At 43.4% G+C, this 19,874-nt stretch overlaps 1 protein-coding gene and 1 long non-coding RNA gene across 3 annotated transcripts; one reads left to right on the top strand and one right to left on the bottom strand.

Moving 5' to 3' along the window:
- Positions 1–4,787: 4,787 nt before the first annotated feature.
- Positions 4,788–19,852, bottom strand: LOC138974910 (gastrula zinc finger protein xFG20-1-like). Of its 2 annotated transcripts, XM_070347629.1 has the most exons (4): positions 19,799–19,821; positions 7,568–7,647; positions 6,457–6,782; positions 4,788–5,630 (listed from the first exon to the last, which is right to left on the bottom strand). In XM_070347629.1, exon 4 carries the CDS (start codon positions 5,477–5,479, stop codon positions 4,889–4,891), a length of 591 nt encoding a protein of 196 aa, XP_070203730.1. In that variant the 5' UTR covers positions 5,480–5,630; positions 6,457–6,782; positions 7,568–7,647; positions 19,799–19,821; the 3' UTR covers positions 4,788–4,888. The 2 variants fall into 2 exon arrangements, with proteins under 2 accessions (XP_070203730.1, XP_070203729.1); XM_070347628.1 differs by lacking the exon at positions 7,568–7,647 and having other exon boundaries at positions 19,799–19,852.
- LOC138974278 (uncharacterized) lies at positions 14,518–17,607 on the top strand. Its single transcript, XR_011458372.1, has 4 exons — positions 14,518–14,693; positions 15,025–15,099; positions 15,402–15,482; positions 15,921–17,607. It is a non-coding gene; the product is annotated as an uncharacterized lncRNA (long non-coding RNA).
- Positions 19,853–19,874: the final 22 nt, after the last annotated feature.

Raw genomic sequence — 19,874 nt, 5'->3', positions numbered from 1 at the left:
TCTTCAGAGAAATGACAGGAAGCATGTTCGACAACTTTATTGCTTAGCGCCGCTAGCCATTTTAAATGAAGCGCAGAGCTACTATCTGGGGTGGCATTGTGGTTAGAGCACTTGCCCCATGCTAGCTGTCGGGGTTTGATTATCTCCAGTGGCAATATTTTTGTTGGTGCTTTACAGTTTGCTGGCTATACCTGTGTAAGTCCACAGTGGCCTGGTACTGGCTCTTCCATACATGGGGTTACTACATATGCACACTGTCACACACACTCAGACACACACGTTTACACACTCAGGCACACAGTCTTTTACACTATCAGACACACACTGTCACACACACTTTTATACACTCAGGCACACACTGTCACACACACTTTTACACTATCAGACACACTGTCACACACACTTTTATACACTCAGGCACACACTGTCACACACACTTTTACACTATCAGACACACTGTCACACACACTTTTATACACTCAGGCACACACTGTCACACACACTTTTACACACTCAGGCACACACAACACTGTCACACACACACTTTTACACACTCGAGCACGCACTGTCACACACACACAAGCGTTCGGGATGATGACAACATGCACCCATACCAATTCACATGGCATCAAAGCAAAGGAACGATTCAAACATTTTGCTATTGAATCAAGTCGTGAAATTAAACTAACATTACAGCATAACAACACAGGGATGTTGCTACAGATTCATACCTATAGGACAAATGTCCTGAGTTCTTCAGCATCAATAGGACATTTTACCGCTTTTAGAAAGTGTAATAGGACATTATGAATTTGCGCCAAACAGCTTATAACACATTCCATGGAATTGTTCCAAAGTCATGCGCCCACACTCACACACGCGAGCGCGCTGTAGAACACACACATAATATAGCAGGGATGTCGTTAGGCGTCGGACATCGGACATATAACGATGAAAATCCTCAAATGTCCGATTCACATTGCCGCATGTCGGTCAGATGTCCTATCGTTTTAGCCTGAGCGTGGTCATTGTCCGATATGTACTCCATTCCTTCGGACAGCGCGATATTCGTTAATTTTCATTTCAAGATACAAATCTTCTAAAAGACCGAACGCTCTCGTGTTCAGCTGACACTGAAGTTGCCAGTGCCGCGTGCGGAGCTTTTCTTTTGTGAACCGTTTGCGGTATGCGCCGTTTGGGTATAATCGTCTTGGTGCAGCGCACTGATCTAAAAATAGTGGATTATTTTTAGATCAGTGCATGCATAGATACACATCTATGGTGCATGCTACAGGAGTACGGGAGACAACTCAAACTGACTAAATTTGTCGTCTGCTTTTGTTTTCGATACGAGACGAAGCACCGAATTATGCCGTTGAAAAAAAAACCCTAAAGCCTGCAAAAGATCAGCATTAGATCAAACCGATCATTTTGTTTTTCAACTTTTATCCAGATCGGTTTGATCTAATGCTGATCTTTTGCAGGCTTTAGGTTTTTTTCCTGCAGCATAATTCAGTGCTTCGTCTCGTATCGAAAACAAAAGCAGACGACAAATTTAGTCAGTTGGAGTTGTCTTCCGTACTCTTGTAGCATGCACTGATCTAAAAATAATCCACTATTTTTAGATCAGTGCGCTGCACCGAGACGGTTATACCCAAACGGCGCATACCACAAACGGTTCGGGAATTCCCGACAAAAGAAAAGATCCGCACGCGGCACTGGCAACTTCAGTGTCAGCTGAACACGAGAGCGTTCGGTCTTTTAGAAGATTTGTATCTTGAAATGAAAATTAACGATTATCGCGCTGTCCGAAGGAATGGAATACATATCAGACAATGACCACGCTCAGGCTAAAACGCTAGGACATCTGACCGACATGCGGCAATGTGAATCGGACATTTGGGGATTTTCATCGTTATATGTCCGATGTCCGACACCTAACGACATCCCTGCAACACCTCTCACCCAATGGAAGATTTTAGTCCCGCACAACATAAACGCTCTCCCACACAAATCAATTCCTTGATAGTCACTGTTCGCATCATACATGTCCTGGGAATTACAACACAAGTCCTGAAAGTTGGTTAGTCCTTATGATGGGCGCAGTGGCGTGGTGGTAAGATGTCGGCCTACTAATCGGGAGGTTGTGAGTTCGAATCCCGGTCGCTGCCGCCTGGTGGGTTAAGAGTGGAGATTTTTCCGATCTCCCAGACCTGCTAGTGAATTAACCCCTTCGTGTGTACACGCAAGCACAAGCCCAAGTGTGCACGGAAAAGATCCTGTAATCCATGTCGGAGTTTGGTGGGTTATGGAAACACGAAAAAAATACCCACATAGTCCTTATGATGCACCTTGCACATCCCACACAAAAACAAACACATTCAAACACATCTCACTCTCAAATCGCTCTCTGACCCCACAATACTTTCGCAAGGCTTGGGCCAACACATTATCTGAAACAGGGGTGACAGCCTCCATAAACACGCTGCAGGCGTCTCATAAAACAAAGTACTAGCAGACTTACTCAAATAAGGTGAATCAGCTTTTCCACAAAATCATTTGGAGATTAAGGTAAAAATAATTATTGACACAGGGACACTATATTATGTTCACACTCTTGCACCCTAGATTATCCGAAAAATGGGAAACTGTAAACCATTGAAGTTTTCCTTGACACTACACAGTTCTTTCCCCTGCAAGAGTGTGTGTCATCCCAACTCTGAGATTGTCACTGACACTGTGAGCTGGGGTTCTTTATCCTTCACGCTGGGGAGTTCAACATTCAACACTAAAACTGACAAGAATTAGTTTGAAAAGCTGATGCTGGGAAATAAATTCATTGCCAAATGTTGGGATAGCATTTAAGATGAACTGGTTTTCATGTCAGAAGCGCTCCTCTGATTTAGTCACAGTACACCGCTGTAAAGATTTTGTGTTACATTGTATAACACACATGCGAATACATACATGTCTAGGCCAGCAATCCATCTCTTCCTGCCTCTCTCATCTCTCAGTCTCAGTCTTATACATACATTATACTTGATTCTTCCCTTTTGCACTGCAGGGTAGGGGTGGGGTAAATAAGGGCTTCCCATACACACAAATCCATGATAGAGTTTTGAACAAAACTAAACAAATTTGACAAAAACCAAGTAAATGACAGAATTAAAAAAAAAGACAAGAAAAATTCAATAGAAAAAAACTCCAACTAGAAAGAAAAAGTAAGAAAAGAAGGATCGAATAAAAGACAAGAGCACGAAGAATGGAACAAGACAAGGGCAATGAGGTAGAGAAACAAATCCCATGGTTTAAATAACCGGCAAACTGACGTATTTGTAATAGACTGGCTGCCACGCTAAACAGCAGCTACTGTGATTTGAGTGAACACACATAGCACAGTGGACACACATAGCACAGTGAACACACATAGCACAGTGAACACACAGCACAGTGAACACACATAGCACAGTGAACACACATAGCACAGTGAACACACAGCACAGTGGACACACATAGCACAGTGGACACACATAGCACAGTGAACACACACAGCACAGTGGACACACACAGCACAGTGGACACACATAGCACAGTGAACACACACAGCACAGTGGACACACATAGCACAGTGAACACACATAGCACAGTGAACACACATAGCACAGTGGACACACACAGCACAGTGGACACACATAGCACAGTGGACACACATAGCACAGTGAACACACAGCACAGTGGACACACATAGCACAGTGGACACACATAGCACAGTGAACACACAGCACAGTGGACACACATAGCACAGTGGACACACATAGCACAGTGGACACACACAGCACAGTGGACACACATAGCACAGTGGACACACATAGCACAGTGGACACACATAGCACAGTGGACACACAGCACAGTGAACACACATAGCACAGTGGACACACATAGCACAGTGGACACACATAGCACAGTGGACACACACAGCACAGTGGACACACACAGCACAGTGGACACACACAGCACAGTGGACACACACAGCACAGTGGACACACATAGCACAGTGAACACACATAGCACAGTGAACACACATAGCACAGTGGACACACATAGCACAGTGAACACACACAGAACAGTGGACACACACAGCACAGTGGACACACATAGCACAGTGAACACACACAGCACAGTGGACACACACAGCACAGTGGACACACATAGCACAGTGAACACACACAGCACAGTGGACACACACAGCACAGTGGACACACATAGCACAGTGAACACACATAGCACAGTGAACACACATAGCACAGTGGACACACATAGCACAGTGGACACACATAGCACAGTGAACACACACAGCACAGTGGACACACATAGCACAGTGGACACACATAGCACAGTGAACACACATAGCACAGTGAACACACACAGCACAGTGAACACACATAGCACAGTGGACACACATAGCACAGTGAACACACATAGCACAGTGAACACACACAGCACAGTGGACACACATAGCACAGTGAACACACATAGCACAGTGAACACACATAGCACAGTGAACACACAGCACAGTGGACACACACAGCACAGTGGACACACATAGCACAGTGGACACACATAGCACAGTGAACACACATAGCACAGTGAACACACATAGCACAGTGGACACACACAGCACAGTGAACACACATAGCACAGTGAACACACATAGCACAGTGGACACACATAGCACAGTGAACACACACAGCACAGTGGACACACATAGCACAGTGGACACACATAGCACAGTGGACACACATAGCACAGTGAACACACACAGCACAGTGGACACACAGCACAGTGGACACACACAGCACAGTGGACACACATAGCACAGTGAACACACTTATTCTCCTATGCCCTCTGACTTTGAGACTGATGCGCCAAACGAAATTTGAGAAAACTGTTTGTCCACGGAACCCTGGGGCGAACTCTGACAGTTGTGTCCCCGCAAGTGCTGCACCAGGTGAAACTTGTTTTCAAACGTCTGCTGACATTTTCCACACACGTTGGGTTTGTTCATCTTGTGCGTCTTTAGGTGTTCCCGCAATCGAGAACGCCCTAGGAATGTAATGCGGCAGTAGTCGCACGAATACAGCTTGCTTCTCGACATGTACTTGCACTTGGTGGGCTTCGACGGCAGCTTGGCGCCTGTGTGCTGACACAGGTGAATACGCAGGCCGTGCTCGCTGGGGTACTGGAGGGAACACAAACAGCAGCGGATGGAGTCCGGTTCGCCGTTGTCCAGGCAGTGCTGATACAGGTGGTGGCCGAAGATACTGGCGCTGAAAAAAGCGGTGTCGCACACGGTGCACGTGTGGGGCGGCGGGTCCTTGTGCTCGATGGTCATGTGAGCGAACTTGGACGTGTCGAGGCAGAATGTCAGCTCGCAGCGGTCACACTTGTACGGCTTGCTCTTGCCCCCCTCCTCCATCATGTGAAGAAATGTTGTCGTCTGGAAGCCTGGGTTTTGTTCTGCAAGCTGTGTGATGGATGATCAATTCAGGATGAACACCAAGGGAGGTAACTCCTCACCTGCATTCAGAGTCTTGTGACGCCATCTGCTTGTGACGCCATCTGCTTTTATTCTAAAAACAATTTAAGACCAGAGACCAATAAATAAATGCATCCACTTTTCTGGTTTCTACATCACAAAACAAATAATGCACAGAAAAAAAACAAAAAAACATGCTACAGCTACATCCTTTTACGACCTCCAAAAATGTTAGAAAATCAGGTTTTAAATTGGAGGGAATCTTATCATGAAAAGCAGGCATGCTTCAGACGAATATTTTGGCACTTAACACCTGACTAGAGACTCACACAGCAAATGTCACTAGTCTTCCAGAATATCTTATCTGTAAGAAAGAGACTGAAGTCTAACCGACACTATAAAGTGAAGTTTTAATCAAAGGCCCACTCTGCCTTGTGAAACCAGTTCCTGTACGACACCGTCTCACATCTGGCCAGGCTGTTACACGGAATAAGATCATCCCTCCACTTGGTAACATACCATCCCTCCACTTAGCAACATACCATCCCTCCACTTGGTAACATACCAAACATTAAACATCCTAGGTGCTCGATGTGCACAGTGATATTTTTTAAATATTTTTTTTAAAGAATTAATTTAGGAAATTAAATCATCAAAAATTCAAACTCCCCAGAGCAAGCAGTCAGGGTGTTTGTTTATGGTATGTGACCAAGTGGAGGGACGCTCTTATCCCATGTAAATGCCTGGCCAGGTCTGAGACGGTGAGGGGAATTATTTTGAAGAGGCGGCGGAGGCCTCAAAGCATGGCCACATGTGAAGCAGACGACGGTTTTACCATGTTTCCACAGATCTATCACCATTGCCAAAATTGAGGATTGAGAATCATATGATCAGGTAAAATAGGGAGAAAAAAAGATTACCCGAATGTGAAAACCCCAGGTCCTCCATCCAATCCAAATGAGGCTAAAGCCAGTAAAGGTTTACTGCGAGATGTTTCGGCGGCCAGTGGCAAACAGAAGGCGTTTTGAGTACACTGAAGAGGCTGTGCGTGTACTTGGTTCACCCGGCCTGCCTGCTGTCATCTGTCTGAAGTCCCCAGCCTGCCTGCTGTCATCTGTCTGAAGTCCCCAGCCTGCCTGCTGTCATCTGTCTGAAGTCCCCAGCCTGCCTGCTGTCATCTGTCTGAAGTCCCCAGCCTGCCTGCCGTCATCTGCCTGAAGTCCCCAGCCTGCCTGCTGTCGTCTGCCTGAAGTCAAATAAAGAAACAAACTCAGTGTTTGGCAAAAATTCATACATGCACATTAAGTTCCAGATATGTTCAAATTTGAACCAAGAACTAACAGTTTAAACAAAATAACCGGGACAAGTCCACAAAATTATTAGGCAAAAAAAAAAAAAGTCTGTTTACAGTAACATAGGCAAAAAAATTGGGTCGATAGGTGGGTATTTTAAAAAAAAAAATTTTCTCAAAAAACCCCATATTTTTATGTTATAATGCCAAAAAACAAAGACTTTTTTTTCTCCCCCAAATGCCAAAAAAAAAAAAAGTCTAGGGTCCCGCGAAAAAATAGGGTCGGTCGGGATACCGTAAACAGACTTGTTTTTTTATTTGCTTTAGAAAAATTCTTCGACTTTGACGCGTGAGGAAATAAAACTCCAACTTGTACGCAACCAAAGAATGGGACAACTTATGGGCCGCGAGGCCTTAATTAAGGTGATTATACGCCAGTCCCAAAGCTACTACTACTCGTACTACTACTACTACATGTTTTTAAATGTGAACCTAACCTGCACAGAAAGTCTATTGTGTATTAGCTTCACAGTGATGTTACATGATCTGTTACACAATCAATAATACAGAATACATCATATTCTATCTCTACAACCTCAATAACAATGTAAACAATGCAATCTGCCCCATCAATAAGCTCTCCGTAACAACCATCTGCCCAACACCCCGAAGGATCCCCCGCATCATGCAATTTTTGTTTCTGTGTGTACATTATAGATAAAACGTCATTAATAATTCACCTTTCCCCTCCAGCCACTTTATTTATAATCAATTTTTTGGTCGGCTCCTTGGATGGTTGTTGCAGACAAGTTTGACTGTACTGCAAATAATTTGTTTTCTTTATTGAATTAATAAATCTACCATCCCTCAAACACAGAAGAACCAGAGGAGATCTGATTCAGACTTATAAGACTTTAAACCAACTGGACGATATTGACAGCTCATATTTTTTTGCTGAAAGCGTGTGTGATAAAACAAGAAATAATATTGATAAATTGTAGGCCTACATACAGTTTGCAAAAACAAACGTGCGAAAGTTTACATTTACTATTTAGCAATAGAGTTGCACCAGTTTGGAACTCACTGTCTCACAAAACTAAAACGGCTACTAACCTCAACAGATTCAAGAACCAACTGGACACAGAAATATTTATGAAATCAAGTTTGTATGAGTACGATGAGTGACCATTGTCACACAAGTTACAAATTGTCCATGCAATACAGACCAATGTATGATCTATACGTTATTGAACTAATGATGGGACGTATAAAGGCCGCGAGGCCTATCTCGTTCAATGAGTTTGTCCCTATACCTATACCTAATAGAACATTTTCTGGAATAACTGTCTGGTTTGTAGGTTGCGAAAGAGTGAATACCCTTGCATTTCTTCAGACAAACATTGGAGGGGCCAATCACTAGTGAGGGGTGTGTGGGAAACACATTGGAGGGGCCAATTGTCGTATCCATGACTTTGTACTAGATTAGTCTAATAAGACGATTTGATAGTTTAGCCTAAAAAGACGCTTGGATGACGTCAGGGATTGATGTAGTGCGGCACGACGGCAGTAGCACGGAATAAACAGCAGACATGAAACTGAACGGTCTTGTCTTTGATATACGTATGTGAATCTGTGGACGACCAACAACACGTATATTACAATGGCGACGAGTATAAATCATGGCGTACAGGCTCCAAATGCCTTTGAGGCGACAGGAGATGCTCAACAAGTGTCACTGAAATGGACCACGTGGATCGAAGAATTCGAAGCCTACGCCGACTCCATTGGACTGTTTGACATGACAGAAGATTCCACAAAACAACAGCGCCGTGCATTACTACTATACACGGCAGGCAGGGAGGTAAGAACAATTTTCAAACAACTTCCCGATGCCGGTACTGCTAAAGAATACGAAAAAGCAGTTGATGCTCTCAACAAGCACTTCAAAACGAAAACCAATCCGATCTTCCTACGTCACAAATTCCGGCAAATACACCAGGGAAAGGACGAGTCGATAAGCAAATACGTGATTAGACTCAGGGAGGCTACTGTAGGGTGTGAGTTTGCCGACAATGACATTCAGATCAGAGACCAAGTTATTGAACACTGCACGTCTGATAAACTCAGGAGAAAGTTGTTGGAGAAAGGAGAAACCTTGACAATCGCCCAAATTCTCACTGAGGCTGCTTTGCAAGAGACGGTATCACAGCAGATTGCACAAATGAAGCAAGAAGCGTCACAGGTGCATGCTGTGCAAGATCGTGGAAATACACACAAAGCTCAACAGAAAGGTGAATGTTACCGGTGTGGATCACATGACCACTATGGCAAAAGTCCCCAGTGCCCAGCAAGAGGGAAAACTTGTCACAACTGTAACGGTGCTGACCACTACGCCACAAAATGTAGATCCAGAAAGAAAGAGGGTGGCGATGGAAAGAGAGACAGCAGACCTCACAACAAGCGAAAGACAAAATTCCGCAACAAGCCAAGAGTGCGACAGTTAGAGGCGGAAACTGACACCAGTGAAAGTGACGCAGACGGTGATGAACATAATTACGTGTTCATGACGTCAAGTAGGCAGAAGAACAATCTGATAAGCGTGACAATTGGCGGTGTACAAACGGACGTCATTATCGACTCTGGTAGTGATACCAACATCATTGACGAGAAACTGTGGACGAAGATGAAGGAGAAGAAGATCAAGTGTACCACAAGAAAGTGTGAGAAAAAACTGTTCACGTACACATCGAAATCACCTCTCCATACTATCGGCAGTTTCACAGCTGAGATACAGGCAGGTGCAAACCAGACTACAGCAGAATTCATCGTCATCAGAGAGAAAGGTGAAGCGTTGCTAAGTAGGGACACAGCAACAACTCTGAAAGTTCTGAAAATCGGACTGGACGTACAAAGTGTGTCAGCTGTAACCAGTGAGAGGGATGAATTCAAAGAAGAAATCGTCAAGGAATTCGGACCACTCTTCAAAGGGTTTGGAAAGCTGAAAGACCGCCAAGTAAAGTTGGAAGTAGACCCGAACGTTAAACCCGTCGCTCAGCCAGTGCGACGAACACCGTTTGGTCTCAGAGAGAAGGTAGAAGCCAAAATTCGTGAATTGGTCGACAAGGACATCATCGAGGCTGTCGAGAAACCCACACCATGGGTGAGCCCGATTGTGATTGTGCCTAAACCGAACAATGACATTCGCCTGACGGTAGATATGCGTCGCGTGAATGAAGCTGTCATGCGCGAGCGTCATCCAATCCCCACCGTCGATGAGCTTCTACAGGACATGGCTGAGAGCAGAGTGTTTTCAAAGTTGGACTTAAAATTGGGGTACCACCAGTGTGAGTTACACCCTGATTCCAGAGACATTACCACGTTTGTGACGCACTGCGGTCTGTACCGGTACAAACGCTTGGTGATGGGTATCAACGCTGCCTCTGAAATCTACCAACACGAAATTCAGCGGGTGGTACAAGGCATTCCGGGTGTCGCGAACCTCTCGGACGACATCATCATACACGCGCCCGACGCGAAACAACACGACGAGAGACTTCGTCAAGCGCTACAACGGCTACAAGATGCAGGTCTGACGCTGAACGTTGATAAGTGCAAACTGAGAAAATCTGAGATAGATTTCATGGGACATCAACTGACGTCAAAGGGCATCAACCCTGCCATCGCCAAGGTCGAGGCGGTGAGAAACGCACGAGAACCGGAAACCGTCAGCGAAGTCAGAAGCTTCTTAGGTCTCGTAAACTTCTGTGCACGTTTCATTCCCAACTTCGCGACTCTGACCGAGCCACTGCGGAAGTTGACGCGGAAGAACCAGCCATTTGTGTTTGGCCCAGAACAGCAAGCAGCCTTCGAATCGTTGAAGGACGCTCTGGCCAGTGCACACACTCTCGGGTACTACGACCCAAAGGCGAAGACACAGGTCATCACCGACGCATCGCCATTCGGGGTTGCTGGCATTCTGGTGCAGAAGCAGACCGGTGGTCCCCGAGTCATCAGCTACGCCAGTCGATGTCTGACCGACGTCGAGAGGAGATACTCCCAGACAGAGAAGGAGGCGCTTGCCATCGTCTGGGCATGTGAGAAGTTTCACCCTTACATCTACGGGCTGTCCTTCGACCTCCTCACAGATCATAAACCTCTGCAGATCATCTACGGACCCCGCTCGAAGCCAAGCGCTCGCATTGAACGGTGGGTCCTCCGTCTGCAGGCCTACACATACAATGTCATCTACATCCCGGGGAAGGAGAACGTCGCGGACTCCCTCTCCAGGCTCCTGCAGTCTTCCACAACGTCGCCCTCCGTCCTCGCCGAGGAAGCGGAGGCCCACGTTCACTTCATCGCCTCAAGCGCCACACCGAACGCTGTGACAGCCGAGGAGATCGACCAGGCAGCGAGTGAAGACGACGAACTGCAGGCGGTGAGACAGTGTTTAGAGACTGGACGCTGGGAAAACTGTGACAAGCTGTATGTCGCAGTGAGTCCTGAGCTGTGCACTGCAGGGAACCTTGTGCTGAGGGGATCCCGCATCATCGTCCCAAAGAAGTTGAGGCCGAGAATCCTAGCCTTAGCTCATGAGGGTCATTTGGGTATCGTTGGGACCAAACAGAATCTACGTACGAAGGTGTGGTGGCCCGGAATGGAGAAAGCAGCCGAGAAATACTGCAAATCATGTCACGGATGTCAACTGGTCAGCCGACCCAATCCACCAGAGCCGGTGAGAAGCAGCAAGTTACCGTCGGGGCCTTGGGAGGACATCGCGATTGATTTCTTAGGACCACTACCTTCGGGGCACTCTGTATTGGTCGTGATCGATTACTACAGTCGATACTACGAAGTGGCGATCATGAAGTCCACGACATCGGAAAAGACCGTGGACGCGCTGAAAACCATCTTCGCAAGACATGGCTTACCCCTCACCATCCACTCTGACAATGGCCCACAATTCATATCAGAGACGTTTGCAGAGTATATGAGAGACATTGGTGCTGAGCACATCAGAGTAACACCAAGATGGCCGCAGGCAAACGGAGAAGTCGAACGCCAAAATCAGTCGCTGGTGAAGAGGATGAAGATTGCTCAAGCAGAGAAGAAACACTGGCAAGATGAAGTCCTGAAGTACATTGCTGCGTATCGAGCAACTCCACATCCGTCAACGGGACGCAGCCCAGCGGAGCTTCTCTTCAATCGTCAAATACGCACAAAGCTGCCGCAGCTGAAACTCTTCACTGACTGCGACCAGGATGTTCGGGATCGAGACGCCGAAAAGAAAGGGCTCTCAAAGATGTATGCAGATGACAAGAGGAACGCCAAAGCAAGCGACGTCAATCTGGGCGACACTGTGTTGTTGCGCCAGGAGGCTACAGGGAAATTTGACACACCGTTCCATCCAGAGCCATGTGAGGTCATCGAGAAAGCAGGGAGCAAGGTCACCGTTCAAACCCCAAGCGGCGCTGTGTACAGCCGCAATTCTTCGTTCGTAAAGAAATACCAGGAACGCGATGATGACAAAACTCTGGATGAAGAAGAAAAACCTTCCGACAAAACTCTGGGTGAAGAAGAAAAATCTTCGGACAAAACTCTGGGCGAAGAAGAAAAACCTCCGGACAAAATTCCAGCAAGGCCCACCAGGATCAGGGCTGCGCCCAAGAAGCTAGAAGATTATGTGGTGAAGATAAAGTGAAGTAATGTTCACTCGTGAAAGCTTGGTGCCCGTGTCTGGCAAGTTTTCAAGTAATGTTCACTCGTGAAAGCTTGGTGCCCGTGTCTGGCAAGTTTTCAAAGTCACAAGTGTGCCATACCCAGTGCTTAAGGGTATCGCAGTCGTCTCCAAGAGTTATTATTTTGTTCTCAATTCGTGATGTGTTTAAATTTTAGTTTGTGCATTCAAGATCCAGTCATTCGTTTGCTATGTTCAGAGTGTGGTTCTTGTATCCTAGAAGGAAAGGTCTTGTTTCTCTTACGTTTCTCTATTCTAACGTTCAACAGTGTTATAAACTTATAGAAGAAACATTTCAAAGACTCACAATCTTGGCAAGGTACATGTATGCTACCACTGTGTTTCATGAATGAATATTTTGAAAAGACAAGATACAAATTACAATCATTGTTTTCAACCTCTATAAGGACAACCAAAACAACAACAAACAGTCATAATTTAGCACGTGTTTTAGTTCACGGCAGATAGTCTAAACAAGATTTAGAATTATTTAGAATCATGTATGTTGAGATTATTTCCTTTATCTTTGTTCATTGAATGTTGTGGTTGTGCATGCTGAAGTTCACATGTCTTAAGGTTTTAGGCATGCTTCATGTTCAATGCATATGGTACGTCGCTGTCAGTTTAAAGAGAAAAATGTTCAAGGAAAAAAGAAGAGAAAAGTGTACATGGGTTAATTTTAAAGTAAAAGTAAATTTATAGGGTTACCATGGCATATTATTTTAACCTGAAATTAAAAGTCAGAAATAAATGTAATATAATTTTAATAAGCAGAAGGGAGCTTATTTTCCAGAAAGGGAGGGATGTCGTATCCATGACTTTGTACTAGATTAGTCTAATAAGACGATTTGATAGTTTAGCCTAAAAAGACGCTTGGATGACGTCAGGGATTGATGTAGTGCGGCACGACGGCAGTAGCACGGAATAAACAGCAGACATGAAACTGAACGGTCTTGTCTTTGATATACGTATGTGAATCTGTGGACGACCAACAACACGTATATTACACCAATCACTAGTGAGGGGTGTGTCGGACAAACATTGGAGGGCCAATCACTAGTGAGGGGTGTGTGGGAAACGCGTGCTCGTGCACAATGTTTACTCAGGGACCTAGGTCTATGGTTTACTCTTGTTTGTCTTACAGTGCTTTTAAAAGAGTTTTGTATGGTCACAAGTCAGTTCTTGTGCACTCCAGTTTTGGAAACTAGTGAAAATATATCCCCCCGACTAAGGCCACTGGATTGCGAGGCCTGAATTTGGAACGCATAAGTTCAACCATAGCCATTTGCGAAAGTAAAATTCGTTTTTAGTAGTAGTAGTAGTAGTGGTTAGGGACTGGATTGGTATCCATAAGCCTCACTTCGCGTCCCATCTCATTATCAAATTTGTTGCAGGTCAATCATATTAACATGCTCAAAGTCGTATTTACTCAATATATCAATTATCGTACTAGTACAAATAAAATGACTCAGTCATAAGTTTTTGTATGTCCAGCCGATTTTTTAAAGTAACAACATCAGACAGTGTGTGTTCCATGATGGTGCAACTCTGTTAGAAAAAGAATGTTTCCGGATATTAGTTTTACTAAATTCAATTTAGATTTTGTCCGTATTTTTCCTCGTTACATCAGTGGTAGACTTCTTGAGAAAAAAAACTCGACTTTGACATTATCAATACCCGTTTGTTTTAGACAGTTTCTTGTTAGTGGTGTGGCATGCGATTTATTCCTTACACTTACAGAACACTGGATGTTTCACAACACAAGCTTACAAGTCACCCCCTCCACAACACACACTACTATTTCCTTCTATTTGTATGCACTGCTGCAGTTGTCATTCCAAACCGCTAGATCTAAAGCATTTGGGTGCATCTCGATCTAATTCACAAGCAGTACCAAAGAGTCAAAAATCACACAGAACAGGACAAGCGCAAACTTCAAGAAATTAGCTGAAACTGACCATAGATATCCCTTGACAGGATCGCCAACTCTGCGCGCGCGCCAACGCTGGCCCTGTTTCGAACTCCCGTCTGCGGCTGCGAGAGGTTTTGACAGTAACTTTACTTCCGGTGCAGTCTTTCAACACATGGAGAAGAAGGAGAATTTCGAAGGGGCGGTGGAGTTTGTGGCTGAGGTATGTGAAAAGCAAACAAACCAATACAAAAAGATCATTGCTGATGATTGAAATGAGTCATGTGAATCAACAATAAAGATTCATTGTGGACGGCACGTCATTATTTTTGTTTTTAACACTTGAAACGTGAGAGCATCTGACACACTGGTAAATCCGAAGCTGTGCACGCAAGCTGATCAGCAGATCGTTTTTCTGCAGAATTCTCGCTCACATCGGCCACTATTTTAGCTCAGCGAACCGACAAATTTGCAGCAGAACAATTTCTGAATGTTAGAAATTCGGCTGTAGATTTATAGATACCCTTTCTATTCCATGGTTGTTGTTTTTTCAGGGGGAAAGTACCGACATCTCAATCGCTGAAAAGATGACAGCATCACCACAAAAGAAACTGCAAGAATTGCCAAAAGTAAGTAAAAATATTGACAGATCTATGTAAAAGACTATGAAAATTTAGAACTGGAACAACAGATATTCAAGAAATAACCGATAAGTGATATATTATAACTGAACCATTGATTGATTTGAATGTACATCATGCATGGAAGTTAAAAATGGTGCAGGAACTCAAGTCAGATCAACACATCAAAAAGATTAGTGCAATATATTTGTTTTCTTTCCCCTCCAGCATAATTCTGTTTTGATATATGCTTGATGTCTTCTGTTGTTTTTAAATTCATTGTCACTTCTAAATTGCATGCTTTATTGCAGAACGCTTGTGCATCTATCAAGAATGACAACTGCCTTTCACCGGAGCTCAGAGGGCTTGTCGACCAATTCAGTAATTGAAAAGTAAGTTTTTGAGTAAGGCGGTATAAAAAAAATCAGCTTGCAAAGTCCCAGTACCTGAAAGATCACTTTCATTCATAGTTTTCGAGCAAAAATACTGCTTCGTTGCACAGAGAGGCTACTGTTTACAAATATTTTAGGTACATGCCTGCCACTACAATATTTCATGTGTTTTTTAGGATCATTAATAGCACATGTCATAGTTGTAAGACATGATAAGGATTCATGAAAGTGGTTTGTCAACACGTTCTATAACGACAAATGGAATACAAAATTTAATATGTTCACATCCATTCATGTAAAGTGTAGTTTTGGGTTGTTGTCGTGTGTTGTTGGTTTTGATTGTGTGCATGCATCTACATCTTCAGTTTCACTCTTGGGTTGATTTCTGCTATATTTGTGTGTTGTTTTAATTATAATATTTTATTTTCTGTGTTTTAGGTGCAGATCTGGAAGAGAAACTTCTGCTTCTTCATGACTGCCTAGTTCCCTGAGGCAAGGTTGGGAATGCTGCCAAGGAGAAGGCGTGGGCCAGGTACTACTCTGCTTTTTCAACCCAGCATTCAGGCATTACTGAGTTGACAGTATCCCCTACAGTTTCAGCCTGGATTGCCTTCACATGTTTATACTGTTGGTGTCTTAAAGGCCTATGAAGAAAAACTAGGGAACCAGTAAGTGCATTAGAAATCAAAGAGGATGAAGAGTACAATGCAAAGTATGTTGGAGTATGTGTTGCCAAAAAGCTAAAACAGAGAGTTTGGTGTCTCCAAAAGAGTGCGTACAGAGATGAGAAATTGCAGTGTTTGGAAGCCCTGACTTGCGCACCTGAATTCTACAGTGAAGAGAGTGAAACCACCCCTGACATGAAAAGCATGCTGAACAAGGGCAAACTGACCTTTGTCAAGCCCAATGTATTGCAGATGTGTCTGTCCATGCAACACAAAGCAGAAATCTTAAACAGAATGAGGCAAAGCGTTGATGATATCAAATAACCAAAGGGAAGTAATTGCTCTTTATTCATACGACATGACTGTGTAATAGAGTAAGCGAGAGTTGTACAAAACCTTTTCTCCTGGCACCTGAGAGAATAACAAGCATTGAAATATACAAGCGACTTTCATCCTCTCGTGCCAGGAGAAAAGGTTCCGTACAACTCTCGCTTAATCTATTACACATGTCGTATGCATAAAGAGCGATTACTTCCCTTTGGTGATTTGATGTCCATGGAACATATTTTCTGTGAAACCTGTGCATCAACACACAGGCAAAAGCAGATGACTTTATTGAACCATGCAGGAACAGTGATGCTGTTCCGGTGTGTTTTTATGACACTTTGTATTCATTTGATCTTTCACAAGCTGTTCAAGAAGACACTTTGCAAAATGTTCTGTTTTTTTTTAAATAAGACTCCACCACAAACTGAAGACAATGATGGACAAAATGAAATGTACATGGAAAGAAAAGACTGAGGAAAAAGCTGAAAACATACAATGTTGGACAAAATGAAATGCACATGGAAAGAAAGGAGTTTGAGGAAAAAGCTGAAAACATACAATGTTGAGAACAATCAGGAAGGATCTCTGTAGTGTGTTGTGTATGATCTTTCTTCATGCAGTACAAACTATCCTATCTGATCAAGTGCATGTACATTGAATTTGAACTTCTTGATTGTTGTCTTAGGTGTCGATTTTTGGTGTTAAAATCTGCTGTCGTTAAAATGTACTTCTCTTCCTATTTCAGTATTTGGTTCAGTATTGTATCACATGGCTTGTTGAGTGCCTGTTCTGTATTTTCATGAGTCCATGTAAATTTAAGTCTGCAACATGAAAATTTGAAACATATTCATTTTGCTATGGTTCAAACCTAATTCCTTTGTGTACTTGTTCAAGATATAATTTTGACAGCGAGATATTATGCAAACAGTTTTCATTTCAAAATCAATTGTCAGCCACTTGATAAATGTCTTGCATCGATGCGTCTGATTGTTTTTATGTTGACCACTATGTACACTGGAATTTGCTTTGCTTTCCTAATAGAACATGTTCAGTCGCATACCAGCAACACTTTGTTATAACCTTGAATGGTTGAAAACGACGTTAAACACCAAATAAAGAAAGAAAGAAAGAAAGCAACACTTTGTTAACGTTTGAATGGAATTGGAAGTTGTATGAACTCAAATAGAGCATATGTATCTTTGGTCACAGTGACACACACACACACCATACAGTGACAATTAATGCAGGGCCGGACTAGGGCTACCGGGCGGGGGGGGGGGGGGGGTTATGGGGGTTGCGCAACCCCCCTCCCCAACCTAAACATGTACCTCACTTATTTACAAAAAATGTATTATTGTTTATTTTATGCCGTTTCATGCAAGGAGCGACCATTTTCCTATCTCAGAATATGACCTACCCTTCAGCTTAAGGGGGCGTCGCCCCCTGACCCCCACAAGGGGCAGAGGAACATCCCCCTGGACTACCATTGGCAACCCCCCCGCCCCCCCTCCTCTTTGCTTAGTCCGGCCCTGTAATGTACCAACATTCACTATCTCACTCAGTCTCAATTCACACAATTTGACACAAGAAAGATTCCTATTTATACACATGCATATATTTAATCAATGAAGTAGATACATTCTCAAACAAAGTTTCAACATGTTGCACCCAAATTAAAGCATAAATTCTTGTGACATTTAATTTAATTAATTAATTAACGGGAATTAATCAATGCTTTAATTTGGGAGTTTGAAATTTGTCGCAATAATTTCTTGGTCAAGTTTATTTACATTCTCTGCTAAAGAGCTTTACAGTCAAATCCAAATTTCCACACCTAACCTATAAAACACAACATTCCAAATGAAAAAAAAAAATCATTCTCTTGGCTCAGAATTGGTGTTGAATAATTGTAACACAAAGCGATTTACTGAAAATGTTACTTGTCACTCACTTCAACACTGTCACCAAGCCAGTCTAAACTGCAGCACGCTGCTTCGGGGGGGACTTTTTCCTTTACACTTTAAATCCAAACACCATCAGCTGCGTAGAAAAATCACTGAAAATGCTGAGTCAAAGTCAAACCTTAACCAAGCTGGCCTCCAGGCTCCAGCACAACAACCTTAACCACCTGGTTCACCTCGTTCTTCGCGAGGCACCACGACTCGGGAAGCTGCTGTACATCACGACACAGTTCTTCAAAGTTGTAGTTGCAACAACCTCTGGCAATTCTGGTGCGGGACGGTATGTCTGAAAAAAAGCAGAACAATAAACCCTTAGTAAAACTAAATTTCTAGAGAAATAAGTCTAACTGTCCATACAAATAGCTGGATGATAGCTAATTAATGGCAGTTGATAGACGTTTGAAGTTGAACGATTTGGTGGAGAATAGGTCGACAAGCTCTCTGAACTCCGGTGAAAGGCAGAAAGAACAAGCGTTCTGCAATAAAGCATGCAATTTAGAAGTGACAATGAATTTAAAAACAACAGAAGACATCAAGCATATATATCAAAACAGAATTATGCTAGAGGGGAGAGAAAACAAATATATTGCACTGATCTTTTTGATGTGTTGATCTGACCAGTTCCTGCACCATTTTTAACTTCCATGCATGATGTAGTATTCAAATCAATCAATGGTTCAGTTATAATATATCACTTATCGGTTATTTCTTGAATATCTGTTGTTCCAGTTCTAAATTTTCATAGTCTTTTACATAGATCTGTCAATATTTTTACTTACTTTTGGCAATTCTTGCAGTTTCTTTTGTGGTGATGCTGTCATCTTTTCAGCGATTGAGATGTCGGTATACTTTCCCCCTGAAAAAACAACAACCATGGAATAGAAAGGGTATCTATAAATCTACAGCCGAATTTCTAACATTCAGAAATTGTTCTGTTACAAATTTGTCAAATCAGTCGGTTCGCTGAGCTAAAATAGTGGCCGATGTGAGCGAGAATTCTGCAGAAAAACGATCTGCTGATCAGCTTGCGTGCACAGCTTCGGATTTACCAGTGTGTCAGATGCTCTCGCGTTTCAAGTGTTAAAAACAAAAATAATGACGTGCCGTCCACAATGAATCTTTATTGTTGATTCACATGACTCATTTCAATCATCAGCAATGATCTTTTTGTATTGGTTTGTTTGCTTTTCACATACCTCAGCCACAAACTCCACCTCCCCTTCGAAATTCTCCTTCTTCTCCATGTGTTGAAAGACTGCACCGGAAGTAAAGTTACTGTCAAAATCGTCTTTTCCGCTTTCCGCTACTTGCTGAGCGCGCGCAACGAGTTGGCGATCCTGTCAATACACATCTATGCACTGACCAAGCCAGCAGAACCATCAAAACTTGCTTCCGCGCACCTGGCTGGGAGCACAAGGGAAAGAACTCGTTGAAAGTTA

The sequence above is a fragment of the Littorina saxatilis genome, linkage group LG8 (genome assembly GCF_037325665.1).
Source record: "Littorina saxatilis isolate snail1 linkage group LG8, US_GU_Lsax_2.0, whole genome shotgun sequence".
Taxonomy (NCBI): Eukaryota; Metazoa; Mollusca; class Gastropoda; order Littorinimorpha; family Littorinidae; genus Littorina; species Littorina saxatilis.
Note: the sequence above shows the minus strand (reverse complement) of the source record. Positions and strands in the feature narration are given on the sequence as shown.

Excerpts from the sequence above, each read along its gene's own strand:
- LOC138974910 (XM_070347628.1), bottom strand. The coding sequence starts at position 5,479 with ATGATGGAGGAGGGGGGCAAGAGCAAGCCGTACAAGTGTGACCGCTGC.